This window comes from Gekko japonicus, unplaced genomic scaffold (assembly GCF_001447785.1).
Source record: "Gekko japonicus isolate JY-2015 unplaced genomic scaffold, Gekko_japonicus_V1.1 scaffold575, whole genome shotgun sequence".
Lineage (NCBI taxonomy): Eukaryota > Metazoa > Chordata > Lepidosauria > Squamata > Gekkonidae > Gekko > Gekko japonicus.
The window spans coordinates 336,828-352,156 of NW_015174291.1; the positions used below are offsets into that span (position 1 = coordinate 336,828).

Here is a 15,329-nt window from a genome sequence, read left to right on the forward strand (position 1 = left end):
AATTGAAAACAAATCAGCCAGTATCATAATGCCCCTGTATAAATCGATGGTGTTACCTCATTTGGAATACTGTGTACAATTCTGGTCACCACACCTCAAAAAGCATTTGAAAAAGTGCAGAAAAGAGCAACTAGAATGATAAAAGAGTTGGAACACTTTCCCTATGAAGAAAGGTTAAAGTGCTTGGGGCTCCTCTTTAGCTTGAAGAAACGATGACTGACGGGTGACATGATTGAGGTTTACAAGATTATGCATGCGATAGAGCAGGTAAAGAAAAAAACTACTTTTCTCACTTTCTCACGATACAAGAACTTATGGGCACTCAATGAAATTGCTGAGCAGTTGGGTTAGAATGGATAAAAGGAAGTACTTCTTCACCCAAAGAGTAATTAACACATGGAATTCACTGCCACAGGAGGTGGTGGCAACTACAAGCATGGACGGCTTCAAGATCGAATTGGATAAACATATGAAGCAGAGGTTCATCAGTGGCTATTAGCCACAGGGTATAGGTAGGAAATCTTGGTCTGGGGCAAGTGATGCTCTGTCATCTTGGTGCTTGGGGGGCCAACAGTGGGAGGGCTTCTAGTGTCCTGGCCCCACTGCTGGACCTCCTGATGGCACCTGGTATTTTTGGCCATTGTGTGACAGAGTGTTGGATTGGATGGGCCATTGGCCTGATCCAACATTGGCTTCTCTTATGGGAATAAGATAACCCAACTTGTGTTCATTCCATTAAGATCTGAACAAAGATATACAAAGTCATACTGTAAAAGTCACTATGTGGTTAGTTCTGTTTATTACTCCAGTTGTAAAAACAGTAAAGACAATAATAATGTGGTTAGTCCCTGACCCAGGAGACCACTGCAAATGGAGTGGATGCCTTCTAAAAGAGCCTTCTGGAATTAAAGCCACTGGGAGTTTCAAGGCTTCTTTTCAGTTCTGCTTTATCACAACCAAACACACAAAAAGTCCACAACCTCTCTTCAATAGAAGACTGAATTGTATGTCCCCAGTTAAACCATTTCTTTCCTTTGACAATCTTTACCCCAGGAATTCACCTCTTCTCTTCCCATCCCATTTCACCCACTTCCATGTACTTCTCATTTCAGAGTATTCCCATCCCCAACTTCTTTAGGGCATAGATTGTTGACTGAGCTTCTGAGAATGAATCCCCATTAGTAACTTTGATACATTTATTTAGGGTATTTATGTGCCACCTCCTCAGAGATCTGCTTGAGATGGCCCACAACAGAAAACAATTCCACAAAACCATAAACATAGTGACATATATTATCAATAGTAAGAACAGGTAATTGAGAGGGATCACAAAAAACAGGACTTAGGAGGGGCCTCTTAACTGATGGGCTGGATAGTATGGGAGCAACTGGTTCTTCAAGTACCCTAGCCCCAAAATGTTTAGGACCTCAAAAGGAAAGAATCACCACTTGGAATTGTGCCTGGAAACAGATGGGCATCCAGTGCAAATCTTTCAGCATGGGGTGATGTGATCCTTAGGTCCAGCCTCCCCCCAACCCCATCCCATTCTAGCTGCTAGTTTGCAGATGACACAAAATTACTCATGATGGTGAAACCTAAAGTGAGCTGCGAAGAACTCCAGAAAAGTCTTCCCAAACTGTGCGAATAGGCAACAACACAACAAATGAGATTCAGAGTAAGTTCTACCTTTGGAAAACCACCATAAGATTTTCCTCCTGAAGATTTAGTTCGGTACAACAAAGTACCTTATAAAATTATCATAATAGTCCATCTGGCTTAACACCACAGCAGCCAACTCTCGAAGGAGGAGATTGCATTTATACCCCGCCCTTCACTACCCAAAGGTGTCTCAGAGCAGCTTACAAACTCCTTTCCCTTCCCCTCCCCACAACAGACACCCTGTGAGGAAGGTGGGGCTGAGAGAGCTCTTGACAGAAACTGATCTTTTTCAAAAACAGCTCTTATCAGAACTATGGCTTGCCCAAGGACATCCAGCCAGGTGCAAGTGGAGGAGTGGGGAGTCAAACCCAGTTCTCCCAGATTAGAGTCAGCACACTTAACCACTACACCAAACTGGCTCACAATCAATTATCTCTGACCTTCTACCACATATATTCTAGGTGGAGATGCCAAGGACTGAACCCGGGACCTCTTTCACTGAACTATAATTATTCTACCAGATTACACAAATAAATGCTAACGTGCAAAACCCTGTGAACACAGTGAATAACCAAAAACAAATTCAATCCAAGTACAGTCATTCCTGCAAAGTGATTCACTGTGAAGAGGCTAGTTACCTTTTGGGTTCCAGCCTTGCTGCAACTAATCGAGCTCCAGGCCAGTTCTCATCCTTTCCACTGTGATACATGATAGTAATATCAACATGGTTGAAGAGGTAGAATGTATTCTTCTTGTTGAAGTCAGCCTTGAAGAGATATTAAAAAGTGTTTTGCAATATTGTCCTGACACTAGTAGTACCAATTATAGTGTTACTGTATGTTTAAAAAGAGAACATTTGAGCATAATCCAGGTATGCTAAAATTTTGCCATTAGTTTGTAAAGAACATGAACGGCATAAAACCCTATTCAGTTTTCCCAGGAGAGGTGCAATCAAGAGGAGAAGTTACAAAGTTCATCAATAAAGTCATGCTTTGTCTATGTCTGGGTCTATATAGTAGAACAAAAAGGACTGATTTATTATATAAAGCCCCTACGTGTTTCGCCATGCAGGCTTCATCAGGGGGAATCAGAACATTCAACCAGTGCTGGAACTGTCCACAGCAATTAAATTCTGTGAATACTTCCAGCACTAGCTGAATGTTCTGATTCCCCTTACGAAGCCTGCATGGCAAAAGACGTAGGGACTTTGTATAATAAATCAGTTATCACCTTGGCATTTTTTCCTTTTTGTTCCGTTGGCACATTGCTGGATGAAGCCCAGTGTTCTTCATCCACATCTCTAATAACAGCCAGAATCCAAAGAATTTTACTTTAGGCCCAACCAAATGCTTGTGTACACTCAGCGGGACTGGGGAGGGGCATTCTATTTTTGACAAGCAGACCACCCCCACCACACATATAATTCATCTAAACTGCTTTTGAAACGCCTCTCAGTTTCAAAAGCAGTAGGCACAAAGGAGACTAAGCTGCTAAGTGAAAAATGTAGTCCCAAAGCCCCTGGACACATGGTACCAGTGCCATGGCTCTTCAGTTCTCAGCCAAGTGTCCTTGGAACACTTCATAAACAGCTGGCTGTTTTCTTCCAATCATGGGGAACTACATTTGCTAGCACCAATCTGTGACATACACTTTGACACAAATAGTTCTGAATTTCATGGTCTGTGTATATATAAATGTCCTTACCTCAGAAAGAGAGGATTACAAAAACAGCCTTTGGATACTTCTTCCCTAATACTTTTGGGTTTTAATGAAGGTACAGAGGTCATTAAGAATCATACTAAAGTCCGAAGGCAAGTGAAAAAAATGCTGGAACACAGATGCCTTTCTTAGAGAGCATACTGAACAGACACACTCCCCAGTTCTTAAGAACATAAATATAAAAAGAGCCCTGCTGGATTAGACCAGTGGTTTGTCTAGTCCAGCATCCTGTCTTACACCGTGGGCAACCAGTTCTTGCCCTCTATGCACTTTCCTTCCAATGGATAATTCAGATTTTACATTTTTGTGCTTCTTTAGACTTCCCCCAAGAATGCATCTGTTATTTCCAATGTAATATGAGAAGTTCTTCATTTGTGACACAACAGCCCTGTTTGCCAAAGCCAAGGAAGGAATCAGAGAACGTTGAGCAGCTTGTCCAAGCGTACCATAATTATCTTTCCCATGACAAGGCAATAAAACTAATGATTGGGAGAAATCTGTTATAGAATCTTTGGATTTAAAAAGAATCAGAAAAACATTCCCAAACACTGAAAGCATTATTTTAAAAATAATTGTTGGACAACTAGTCTATCAAACATTTCTGAAAATCTACTGGACTGAGAAAAACTCTGTCCCTATTCTGCCGTGCTCTCTTCTTATTGAATGACCGTCTTCTTTTCATGGATGCTGCTCAAAAAGTGGTGGAAATAAAAATCCATTCTCTCACCCTTGCAAATTAACATTTTGAAGTACATTAACTGCAATGTGTTCTCATGTGACCATCCTTAATTGCTTTCTTGGTACTATGCCTTGTCAATAATAATAGTATCTTTATATATCCACAGCAATTTGCCAGAGCACAAAAAACACATTAATAGTCTCTCTCTCTAAGCAGTTACCCCAACCCCCATCAGCTGAAGTACTTTAAGAGCATTCTTGCCAGGTCAATATTCATTGCCTTCACAGAGTCCAGACTTACACAAAAACATTACTTTTGCATGTACTCCAGGACAGCCAGAGCCATGCCCAGGAGCAAACATGACATCTAGATCTGTCCTCAGAATCAAAACTGTATCTGTATTCCACCTCAAATACTCACAAGTGAATAAGGACTGGAAATGCAAAACACACCTTCATTCAAACAGCTTATGTTGTATAAGTTTTGTGTGAGTTATATTTTGATCTGTAACAACATAAAACCCCATTCATTCAAAAAGCTTATGTTGTATACATTTTGTGTGAGTTATATTTTGATCTGTAACTATGCTACATTGCACATGTTTTTACTGTTATTTTACAAGCTACAAGTGGAAAAGCAAAGCCACTGATCTGCTGGTGGCAGGAGGGCTCCCCTGCCCTGTAGATAGACTATTTTCGGGGGGGGGGGGGTTTCTTGGGGGGGTGGATCACTGAAGTTCTGATGTCACAAAAATAATAAAAAAAAAATAAAAGAGCCCCCCCCCCCCGACCTGTCGCCCTTCTAGCTGGTGAGCCGAACTGAGCGGATACTTTAACAGGCCCTCTGCAATGAGGGCCCTGGGGCTGGCAGGAGCAGCTCGGAGCCCAAGCCTGCACAAGGCAGGGTGAGCAGTAGCCCCAACAGTGTGGTTGAGGAGGAGAGTGAGGGGGAAGTGGTGCCACCGGCTGAGAGCAAGAGGACCAGCTCCCCCCCCCTTCTTTCCTCCCTCTCCCTTCCCAGCTTAGCCTTTGCCCTCCTCCCCCCAAGAAGACAAAGTGGGGCACCCACCAGGGCTTCTGCATGCTGACTCTTGAGTGGACAGCAGCCGGGGATGGCCAGCCTACTGTTTCCTCAGCCACTCTGTGCGTGGCCTGCTCCCAGGGACCAGGAGAGGGACACGCGGGAATCGTCTGTGAGGCACACGGGAATTCGAGAGGGGCAGCTCCCCATATACCCTGCATTAGCTACAGACCCAGGGCTTCCACTAGTTGGGCGCATCCTCCTGCCCTTATTCCCTAGACCAGCAGGAGAAATGCCTGGGGCAGAAATTATGTCCCATGACATGAGATGTCAGACTGTCAGGCACATTCTGGGAATACTTACCATGGAGTTTTTGGGGACTCCCAGAGCATCACCCAGATGTGATGTTATATATAACAGGACATCATTTTCAGACTTTGCCCCAGCCTCAAAGGTCCAACCAATGACAGGCAACAGCCTGCCATCCCTAGCCATGAAATATCCTGGCATATGGAAACAATTTCAAAATCCCATCCTACTCCTACCAGCTCTTTCCCCCCAGGATCTTCTAATGTCCTAGAATCTTAAGCAGGCAGATTTGGCCTCCCTCTTTACCCTTTGACTGATTCTCAGCTGATCTCAATATTCTGCTCCATCTGAAAAATTTTCAGCCCTCATCAGGCCATTGTTGGAGGGCTTTCCCCCCTTTTGGTTAGTTTATAAAAGTTATATTTTTCTGCGTACCCATGGAGTCCCCTGAGACACCTACCTGTCTCCAGTTGTGCTGCTTTCATCATCCTTACAGGGGACACAGCCAATACAGTATTCAGTATAGCAACTGCTGGTTTTCATTTATGTAAAGCAGATGTGATAATAAAGGATTCTCTACCAAGCTTCTTAAGGAGTTCAGAACTGTTTGTTACCAATTGCTAGCAGTATGATAATAGCAGACTGTTTTCACTGTGTTTTGATTTTCTTGTTACCCCACTCTAGGACCCAAAGGCTCCACATTTAGTATCAACTTGCATGATAAATGTTCTGTATTTTACCTCCCCCCAGAAAAATCTTTTGTAAATTGTTCTGCTGGGACTTCAAGATTTACCAATAAGACAAGATTCTGAAGAAAACTAGAAGTTTGCATGTGAAGACTCATCCAACAACAGAGATACAATGAACACTTACACTCATAACACAGGCATCTTTAACCCGGCCAGCTGCAGTAACAAAACATCCAATTGGAAATCCTGGATTACAATATTTCTGTCCATCTTCTACATCATAACACCAAGTCACTGGCATATTATCAATAATCCTGAGCAAAAAATTAAGGAAATCATTCTATAGTTAGAATTGCTACAAAATGCTATAAAGTAATGCATAAAGTAGTGCTATTTGGCACATTCAGGAACAGAACACTCATCTATAATTATACAGAAGAAATTAGCAGGGGAACTGTCATAAAAATATGGTTAGATTTTTTAATCATTATTCTTGTTTCCAGAGATCAGACATTTTAGAGAAAGTATTAACTCACCAGTGGTGCTGGTAATTCAACTGCATTCCTTTCTTCAAAAATGCCAGTTTACTTACGTCTTTGGCATTCTCTGGATTGTAAGATTTCATACAGACCTTCTTGCACGTTTCTGGTTTGTTAAAGGTAAACTGTAATAAAAACAGGCATGTTTCAAATTGTTTGCTCCATGCTGTTGAAAGCACTTTCATTCAAAACTGTACTTTTGTAATTGCCCCTGTCATCAACAAGGAATCTATCAGAATAAAACATTACATTTAGCAACCTGCATCTAATAGCCTGTAAATTATGTGCAGTTTTATTTTCTGTCCAGTGCTATAAGAAATTGGTGACTCACTCATACATACACCCCCTGTACAGAGGCTACTAGATTACAGTTGAACAACATGCAGCCAAAAGAGAGTGTTAATGTGTATGGTGTTAATCTAGCATGCACAGGCTTCTGCTGGGATATAGGGGAATTTATATTTTCAAAAAAGGGTTTCTGCCTCTCATTCACAGGTAAGTTATACAATGGCAAACATACTGAAGAACCAGAAAACAAACAAAAAGTCATCAGAAAGTCCTTTTTGTTGTTCTAAGTCCATTTAACAACCACGCTGCTTGTTGATCTAGTCCAGGGGTACCCAGCATGTCTACCAAAAAGCAGCATGACAACACTATTTTGTTCATCATGCTGGACCAGTTTGCCATCCACTGGAAATTCTGTTGTGTCTGGCTGAGCCCAACCCTCATCCTTCCCCATCCCACTTTATCTACCAGCACACCAATATCTTCACAGGTACATGGAACAGGTTTTTGGCACGCAGATCAAAAAGGATGCCTACCCCAGATCTAGTTCAGCCCCTTTGTTCCAACAGTGGCCAGCCAGATGCTTTGAGAAGCTCATGGAAGGAGCTGGAGCAGCTGCTTTGCAAATGTCACAAATAAGTATACTTGATTCTGAGCCATCTCTTGAACTTCTCACCCATAAACAAACAATAATACTTTACACCATGCTAGAAGACCAGAGGAAGTTTCTGCTAATAATTTCTCATTTTATGCAGTTTCCTACCCAAGGGCAAGAACACACTGCCATCCCAGCAACACAGCACCCCCAGCCCTGCATGCTTGCAGATGGGACAATACTTAAAATCTATTTACAGAATGCAATGTTTCGCTGAAACGCTTGAACCTGAACGAACCCAATACACTTCAGTATTTGGAAGAAGGCTTTGCAGAGCAGCAACAATGCAACTGACTGACACAAAAGGCAATAGCATTTAACAATATACAGCAAGATTTAACACCACAACCGGTCATCCAAATAGTATCTAAAGGCTGCAATAACCTTGTAGGGGGATGAAGCTATTCTCTCTCCAAACAATACTTGTCCCAGGTTTTCTGACGGCCTTTTCTCAGTTGCATCTTGACAAAAGTCAAAACTAAGAGGGGAAAAAAGAACTGTTTTAAACTCTGTGTTATGCTTTTATCCATTTTTAAATATTATTGCTACTGAATTATATGGCTGAAATTAGATTCAGGTGGGTAGCCATGTATGGTTGAAACTACTAATTCTTCTTCACATGCTGTAACAATGTATACCATGCCACAGATATGTTACACTAGCAGCCCTTCAAACGCTTTCAGGCTGTGCAATCTGGAAGCTTCTTGGATAGCTTTTACCCCTCCAAAATCTAAGCACTTATTTAAAAATACTGGGATATGTGTACTCACGCGTCATATTCATATGGTAGGACTGATTCTACAGAGTCCAGTCGGTTCACAAACAACTCAATTTGTGACTAGAAGAGTAGAAAAATCTGTTACACCTTGCATTTAATGAGACTGTTTTTTTAAAAAAAGCAATGAAATTTGAACCATTATGCACAGTGAAAAATGCTATACAAGTTATTCTGATGCTATTATCCTAAACAAGCTTACTTAAGAGCCAGTATGGCATATCACTAGAGAGCTGGACTCAGGTTCAAATCCCCACTCAGCTGTGAAACTCACTGGGTATCCTTGGGCCAGTCACTTACTCTCTCTCAGCCTAGCCTACCTCACAGGGTTGTTATGAGAATACAGTGGAAGAGGGGTAAGAACCATGTACACTGCCCTGAGTTCCTTAGAGGAAGAGCAGGGCAAAAAATGTACTAAATAAAGAATTGGAAGCAATACCCCGACAGTGAGTAAATATGGCTTGACTGGGCTTTAAAGAGGCTGCTTCTTTGCAGGTCTATGACCAGTGTTCCCTCTAAGCTGTGCGTGTGAGTGGCTGCTCATTAACACAGGAAGCCCCGCTCAGCAGCAATCTGGAGCCATGCAGGGTCTTACACTGCCTACTGCCCATTTTTTTAAAATTACAGCAGTTATATTCTGCTCAGGATGTGAACTGCTCCACTCAGTAGGGGGAAAAATTAGACGGAACATTGTCCATGACCCATAAAGGCACCAGTTCACATGCTCTCATAATAGCAAGTCACTCACCAGTATTCCTCTTTTACAGATAGACAACCGAGGCAGAGAGACAGCCACTTGCCCAAGACCACCACAGCAGGCCCAAAGGTGAGCAGGATTTGAAACCAGGTATCCTGAGCATAAGTCCAATACCCTAGCCAATAGACCTCACTGGCTCTCATCTAGTGACAACAGAAAGAAAAAACAGCAGGTTTGCTGTGAATCTGAAATCAGCCCTATGGATCCAAGATCAGCCCAGGACATAGTCTGTTGTTTTATCACCACCTTGCACTTTTTTCCAGTTTATTATACTTTCCCCTATTTATTTAAGCCACTTTGGATCCCCATTGTAGGGAATAAGGATTGTAGCTTTATATATTTCCTTCATTTATATTCCCATCTGTCTTCTTAATGGGGACCCAAAGTGACTTACATCATCTCCTCTCCTCCATTTTATCTTCACAACAACCCCGTGAGGTAGGTTATGCTGAGAGTGTGTGACTGGCCCAAGGTCACCCAGCAAGCTTCCATAGCAGAGTAAGGATTCAAACCTGGATCTCCTAGTTCCTAGTCTGACACTATATGCACTACTCTACACCACTGTAATGCTTTTCATCCATATGAGATCATAAATAGTTTATTCTATGTATATTGTTGTTAAAGACATTTTTTAAAAACAAAAAATGTAAACTGCCATAACTTCCAGTAAGAAAGGTGGACAATAAATGAAATAAGTAAATAACTTACATGAGAATATTTGAAAAAGGAATAAAGTCGAGAATGTTTAAGAGTTTCAAAATCAAGAAAATGGAACACTGGCTTCTGATACAGCAAATGCCTTGCTCAGCAAGGAATTTCAGTAGATGGCCTATACAGCTGCCACCTTTTCCATCAGCCCAGCTCCTATATCTTGATTATATTTCTTCCCTGTTTTTCTACAATACAGGCACTTAAGAACAGAAACAGCAACCTTAACTGCAGGCTCACACACAAACATGGGCAGGAGAAATTTAACACTGACATTTTGTCTGCATCTAAAATATAGGGACTAGGAAATCATCCCCTGTTGAACTGCTGCCTGTTAAGTCTGATGTTCAAGACAGAATAGGAGCCTGGTCAGTAAACACAGGTGGCAATTTTAGCAGCCTTGGACCAGTCTCTCTCACTTTTTCAGCTTCACCTCCCCTCTCATAGTTGTTGTAAGAATGTTTTTTAAAATCCTTATAACTGCCATAAACTAAGTAGAAAAAATACACCATAAATAATTTCCAGCTCACAGAAATATGGTTTTGCATTTTTTCCACTGTAGCTAAGAAGGTATAATGTTAAAGATCTAACATTAAGGTATGGTTACATGAAGGCTAGCAGATACCTAAATTACCCAGACCAACAGAACTGGCATGGTTAAGAGGGAGTAGGTTAAAAAAAACCCTACTCTTTTCTAATTGTTGGAAGCCTTCTGGTATCAGAAATTTCAACAACCTATTGTTTGTGATAGACACCGATTATGTATCTCTGTTGTTAATATATTGCATGTTATTTTTTATTAAGGCGTGGTTTCTTGATTGTGTTTTATTGTTATGTTTGTTGTATTTTCAAAAAATATAAAATAAATTAGGTTTACGGGAGGACTGAGATGGGATCAACATCATGAAGACTAGATATAGAAGTGTCATTCCCAAATGGAATCCATAAGTAGCATTCGGATTGTGCTGTGCGATTTGACCAGGGTGAGATCTCCCTCCCTTACCCTGATACATTGAAAGGGCTGAGGTGGCTGCATCAGGTCAAAGAGGGACATCAAGGTAGGATTTGTCTAGGTGAATTTAGAAGGTTCTAGAGAAAGGCACTCCTCCTGTCTTGCCTCACCCTCCTTTTTAATTGGTGTCTTTGCAAGATATAAAAAATAGTTTGGTGGAAGTAAGAATAAATAAAAGGAAGGATAATGAAGGGTTCTCACACAACAACACACAGCACATGTGTAAAGCAGAGGAAAAGGAAAAGTATAGTCCTCCCTTTTAAAAAGAATTTAAGGGGGCTCTGATGGAAGGGAAGGCAAGGGCACCTTGTAGCATCCCTGCCTCCATTAGATTTAGGGGGGGAGGGAACTCTCCTAAAGATGAGAGAGGGGTACATGGCCTACTTTCCCCTCCCACCTCCTCAAATGGAGAAATGGCCCCACATTAAGAGAGCCTGGAGAAGCAATCCATCACCTCAACCCAGTGTATAGGTTATCAAGGTGGGCATTCCTTGAGATAATTGGGAGGACACTTAGAAGGAGTCTTCTTCACCTGCCTCCCCATTTTTTATTTACCATCCTCATTAGAACACAGTAGGTTTATGCGGTAGAAGAATCCCATGTCCATGCAAACCTGGCTCATTCCGCCCCATCAGAGGAAATAACCCCCCTCCCATGTGTGGGGAAGTAGAAACGACAAAGCAGGGCTTCCTCGAGAGAATTCCACGGCTTCTCCTCCTCCTTACAAGATACTAACTAGAGCGTTAGGTTTATGCGGGAGGGGAATGAGGCAACTGAGACAAACTAAACATACTAGAAGAATAAATGGCCACCCCACACTGGGAGGGGAGTTCTGAGAGAAGATTTCCCACGCCCTCCCGAGGCATGGGATCAGCTGAAGAAGGAGAGGAGGCATCAAAAGCGGGGCTTTCCTGAGGGAAATTTGGAGAAGAGCTTCCCGTTCCGCCTCCTCCCCTTTCACCTCACCTTGCAGTCTTTGGAGCCCTCCTGGCCGGGCTGCGAGAGCTCGCAGAAGCTGACAGGGGCCAAGCCAGGCAAGTAGAAGGCGCCGCAAAGGGACGCCAGGCCCACCAGGAGCAGCAGCAGCAGCCTCACCCCCCTCATCGCTACCGGCCCAGCCTCCCGCGGGACGAGGATCCAGAACGCTCGGCTGCCAAGACTTCCGTGCCGGCAGCAGCGTCACAATCGCCCGAAGGCAACAATCGGCCACAGCAACAAGGCCTGCGCTCCCTCACTCGGGGTTTCAGCCTCCCACGTGACCAAAACAACCCTCCCCGCGCGTTACCATCTTGACTAAGGGCAAAGTTGCCAGCACTTGCTTTGCTGGCTTTCTTCCGGTCCGGAGGGGAGGAGGGTAGGCTGTCGGAGCGCAAGCGAAAATTAATCCTTCTGTTAATTTCAATGTCATGCTTTAATTTCATGTTTTGTTATACCGTTCCATTTAATTTATTTGAATGCAGTAAGTTGTGCTCTTTGCAATATTGTAAGGGTGTATTGATACAGAATCACAGAATAAAGTTGGAAGGAACCTCCAGGGTCTAGTCCAACCTCTGCATAATGCAGGAAATTCACAAATACCTCCCCCCCCAGTCACCTTGAGGGCTCAGAATGGGTGGGAAAGTGGCATCAATAAGATTTGCCAGTGTACCTCCAGTATGCTTCCAGCTGTGCTATTGTGCGGTTGCCACCTTTCTTGCTCTAGCCTAGCTCCTGCGCCATTTGAAGCTGCATGACATGTACTGACCAGCACAACTACCCTCCTGATGGGCATGTAGATATAGGGGTAGTTTTGTCTCTGGTCCTGCAGTCTGAGAGTGAAGTTTCCAAAGGCACAGATGCCTCATTGGAACATGAGAATTGGCAACCCCATTCATCTGATGTGCTGTTAGTATTCCTAATGCTGTTCAGTAAACATGGATTGCTTTATAGCAGTACCTTCATTTCATTGGGATTTGATAAAAAGTTCACTCCCCGCTTCTGACTGACTGCAGCTGTCTCCGTTAGGCATGAAAGTGAGTTTTGCCTTTTTGCCAGTACCCCCTCCCCAGATCTCTGAACTGATGACTCCAGTTAGACATGAGTGCCTTTCCCCAGTGAGCTATCGGGGAGATAACTGGAATGCCTTTTGCAAAGGTGTTTCCCTTGCTGCACTCCCTTTGTCTGATGCTCCTGAACCCCACCCAAGATCTGACAAGTCCTGGTGGGTCTGTTGGGGATGCTTCCATCATGTGAGCTACAGCTGCATGTGAATGCTGTGGCTGGAGTAGCCATGTTTGTGAGCGTGGAACACGTGTGTGTGTGTGTACATCCATACCTGGCAAATGGGAATTTAGTGGCGAAAGGGGATTCAAACCCACATCTACAGAGCTTCTTGGAGTCGCTCTACTTCAGGGTTGTTTAGTCATGCCAGAGTGCTCAGTTTGGCAAAAGGTGCTGTGTTCCCTCCCTTGGCGTGTTCTGCATGTGAGACAGCAGCACAACCTGACATGGGGGGGATGGTCACATCCATGTGCACAAGTTGTTACCTCAAATACTATATTTGTCCAAAAAGGCTGTCTCCTGTTTATTAGGGGATTTAGCAGGAAGACAGGAAAGCTTGCAGGAGGGAGGTAACTAGCCAGATTCTCCACCTATGTTTTACGGGGATCTTTCCCTTAGAGAAACTTTCAGAAATTAACCAGGCAGTGGCTTAACTAAAAGGGTTGTTTTTATTAAAATAAGAAATTCTAATAAAATGCAGACATACAGCAATAAAACACTTGTTACAACATACACACAAGCAATGGAAATACAGAGGTGAGCCGAATAATCAGAGGTTGTTGGGGGTTATAATTACCATTCCAGATGTGCAGAAGTCCATGGAGAAGAGGCTGTGAAGATGGAAAGGAACCCAAATGAATTTGGGGGTGACCTGCCAGTAGGCGCTCAGGGCAGACACACCACAGTGGAGCTGGGGCTGCCTAGTTATAGGGGGAAATGAGACTTGAGGGCATGCTAATGCACCTGCCCTGTGTAACAGTGCTGCTGAAGGGATTAACTGGGACCAGAACAATGTGCAGGGGAAGCTTTGAGCAGAATTCCCAGAAGACAAAGACGTCATATTTTGCATCTGTGTGGATAAATGGATATGTTGATACAAGCAGGAACTGTTAATGTATCTGTTGGAATGTGGCTAGGAATGTGAGAAGTTAACGATCCACTGATGATCCCTGATTGCTGGAGAGAAAAGGCTACCCAGTTGTGTGAATAGCCTATTGTTTAGGGTGATTTGACCAGGAAGGGATGAGCCAGGTGATAGGATTTTGCATCTGGGAGACCTCTAAAGGGTTCTTTTGGGAGCCAATGTGCAGCCCACCCCTCTCCCTCCCGCAAGATTTAAAGGGCCCTCCAGCTGGTCAGCAGGCTACATGGTTCCCACTGATCAGCTGAAGCCCTTTAAATTGGGCAGGAGGGGAGGGGGGCTCTTGGGGGCTTGGGATTGGGAGAGGGGCTTTGGGCATCCCCTCCCACCCCAAATTCCCCTGCGGGAGCAACGAAAGGACCAGGCAACTCTTTTGTTGTCTCTGCTCCATCTTGGTTTGGTGTACATTTCCAAGCCACACTCTGATCTACTTGTAGGGCAGACATGGCTAGCACAAACAGAGGGTGTCGGGGAGTAAAAGGAGTGTTTTTTTCAGCCACTTGCTCCCCTTTGCAGAGGCACACAGGGGGCCTTACAAAGTTGGCTTTCTCTGTCCATTTGTTATTGAGGTGGCGGCAGCAGCAGCCAATTGCTCCATGACTGACTGGTGGCTTGCTGTGCAATTGCTATGTTCTTGCCACTTTGCTGGGGATGGTTATATATTTTCTGCTCTGCAGAATTGGCATAGAATACCAACTAGCAGTGCCACGCTGATATCAGGGATATGATGAGGTCAACGTCAGGATTGCACTGTGAGATACAAAGCAGAAAGTGTTAGCCAAATTGCTCTATTATTTAATAAAGATGGAGAATTATAATTATTAACATGCAATTGGCTTATCTATAGGATCTGACCTGTGTATACCAGAGTTAGAATTCCCAAGAACCCAGGAACAGACACAGAAACTGGGTGGCTAAAATAATGATTTCTTTACTAAACATTCCCAAACATACAAACAATATTCAAACACTCACACACACAATATAGAACTATAAGGAAGCAGAGGTGATTGATAGCTTATAGAGGGGTGATACAACTTGTCCAGATGTGCAGGGGTCCATGGAGAAAGGATTGTGGCCTAAACTCAGAGACTTCAGGGGTGGACTGCCATTTTGGATTATGGCAGCAAACACATGGTCTGAGGCCATGTTTACGCTGGGATATACCCTATGGAAGACAATGCAGACCAATGGGTGGTCCTGGGGTCTCAGGTGAGAACAATAGATTTCCTGGACCAATGATGAGTCCAAGGGGTGTGTGGCATCAAGATGGGCAAGGCCTAGATGTGACCATTGAGCTTCTAGAGAAGCAGGGTCTGGATTTAACAATAGAAGCCAGGTG

General features: G+C 43.5%; 1 protein-coding gene across 1 annotated transcript in view; it reads right to left on the reverse strand.

Annotated features, from left to right (window-relative positions):
* Positions 1-12,069, reverse strand: part of LOC107121168 (transmembrane 9 superfamily member 2-like) — a 42,500-nt gene extending 30,431 nt beyond the window's left edge. The window contains exons 1-6 of the mRNA XM_015424033.1: positions 11,773-12,069; positions 8,325-8,392; positions 7,939-8,032; positions 6,612-6,739; positions 6,260-6,389; positions 2,298-2,425 (exon numbers count right to left, since the gene is read on the reverse strand). Coding sequence (XP_015279519.1) covers positions 2,298-2,425; positions 6,260-6,389; positions 6,612-6,739; positions 7,939-8,032; positions 8,325-8,392; positions 11,773-11,910 — 686 coding nt within the window. The 5' untranslated portion in view covers positions 11,911-12,069. The remainder of the gene's footprint in view (positions 1-2,297; positions 2,426-6,259; positions 6,390-6,611; positions 6,740-7,938; positions 8,033-8,324; positions 8,393-11,772) is intronic.
* Positions 12,070-15,329: the final 3,260 nt, after the last annotated feature.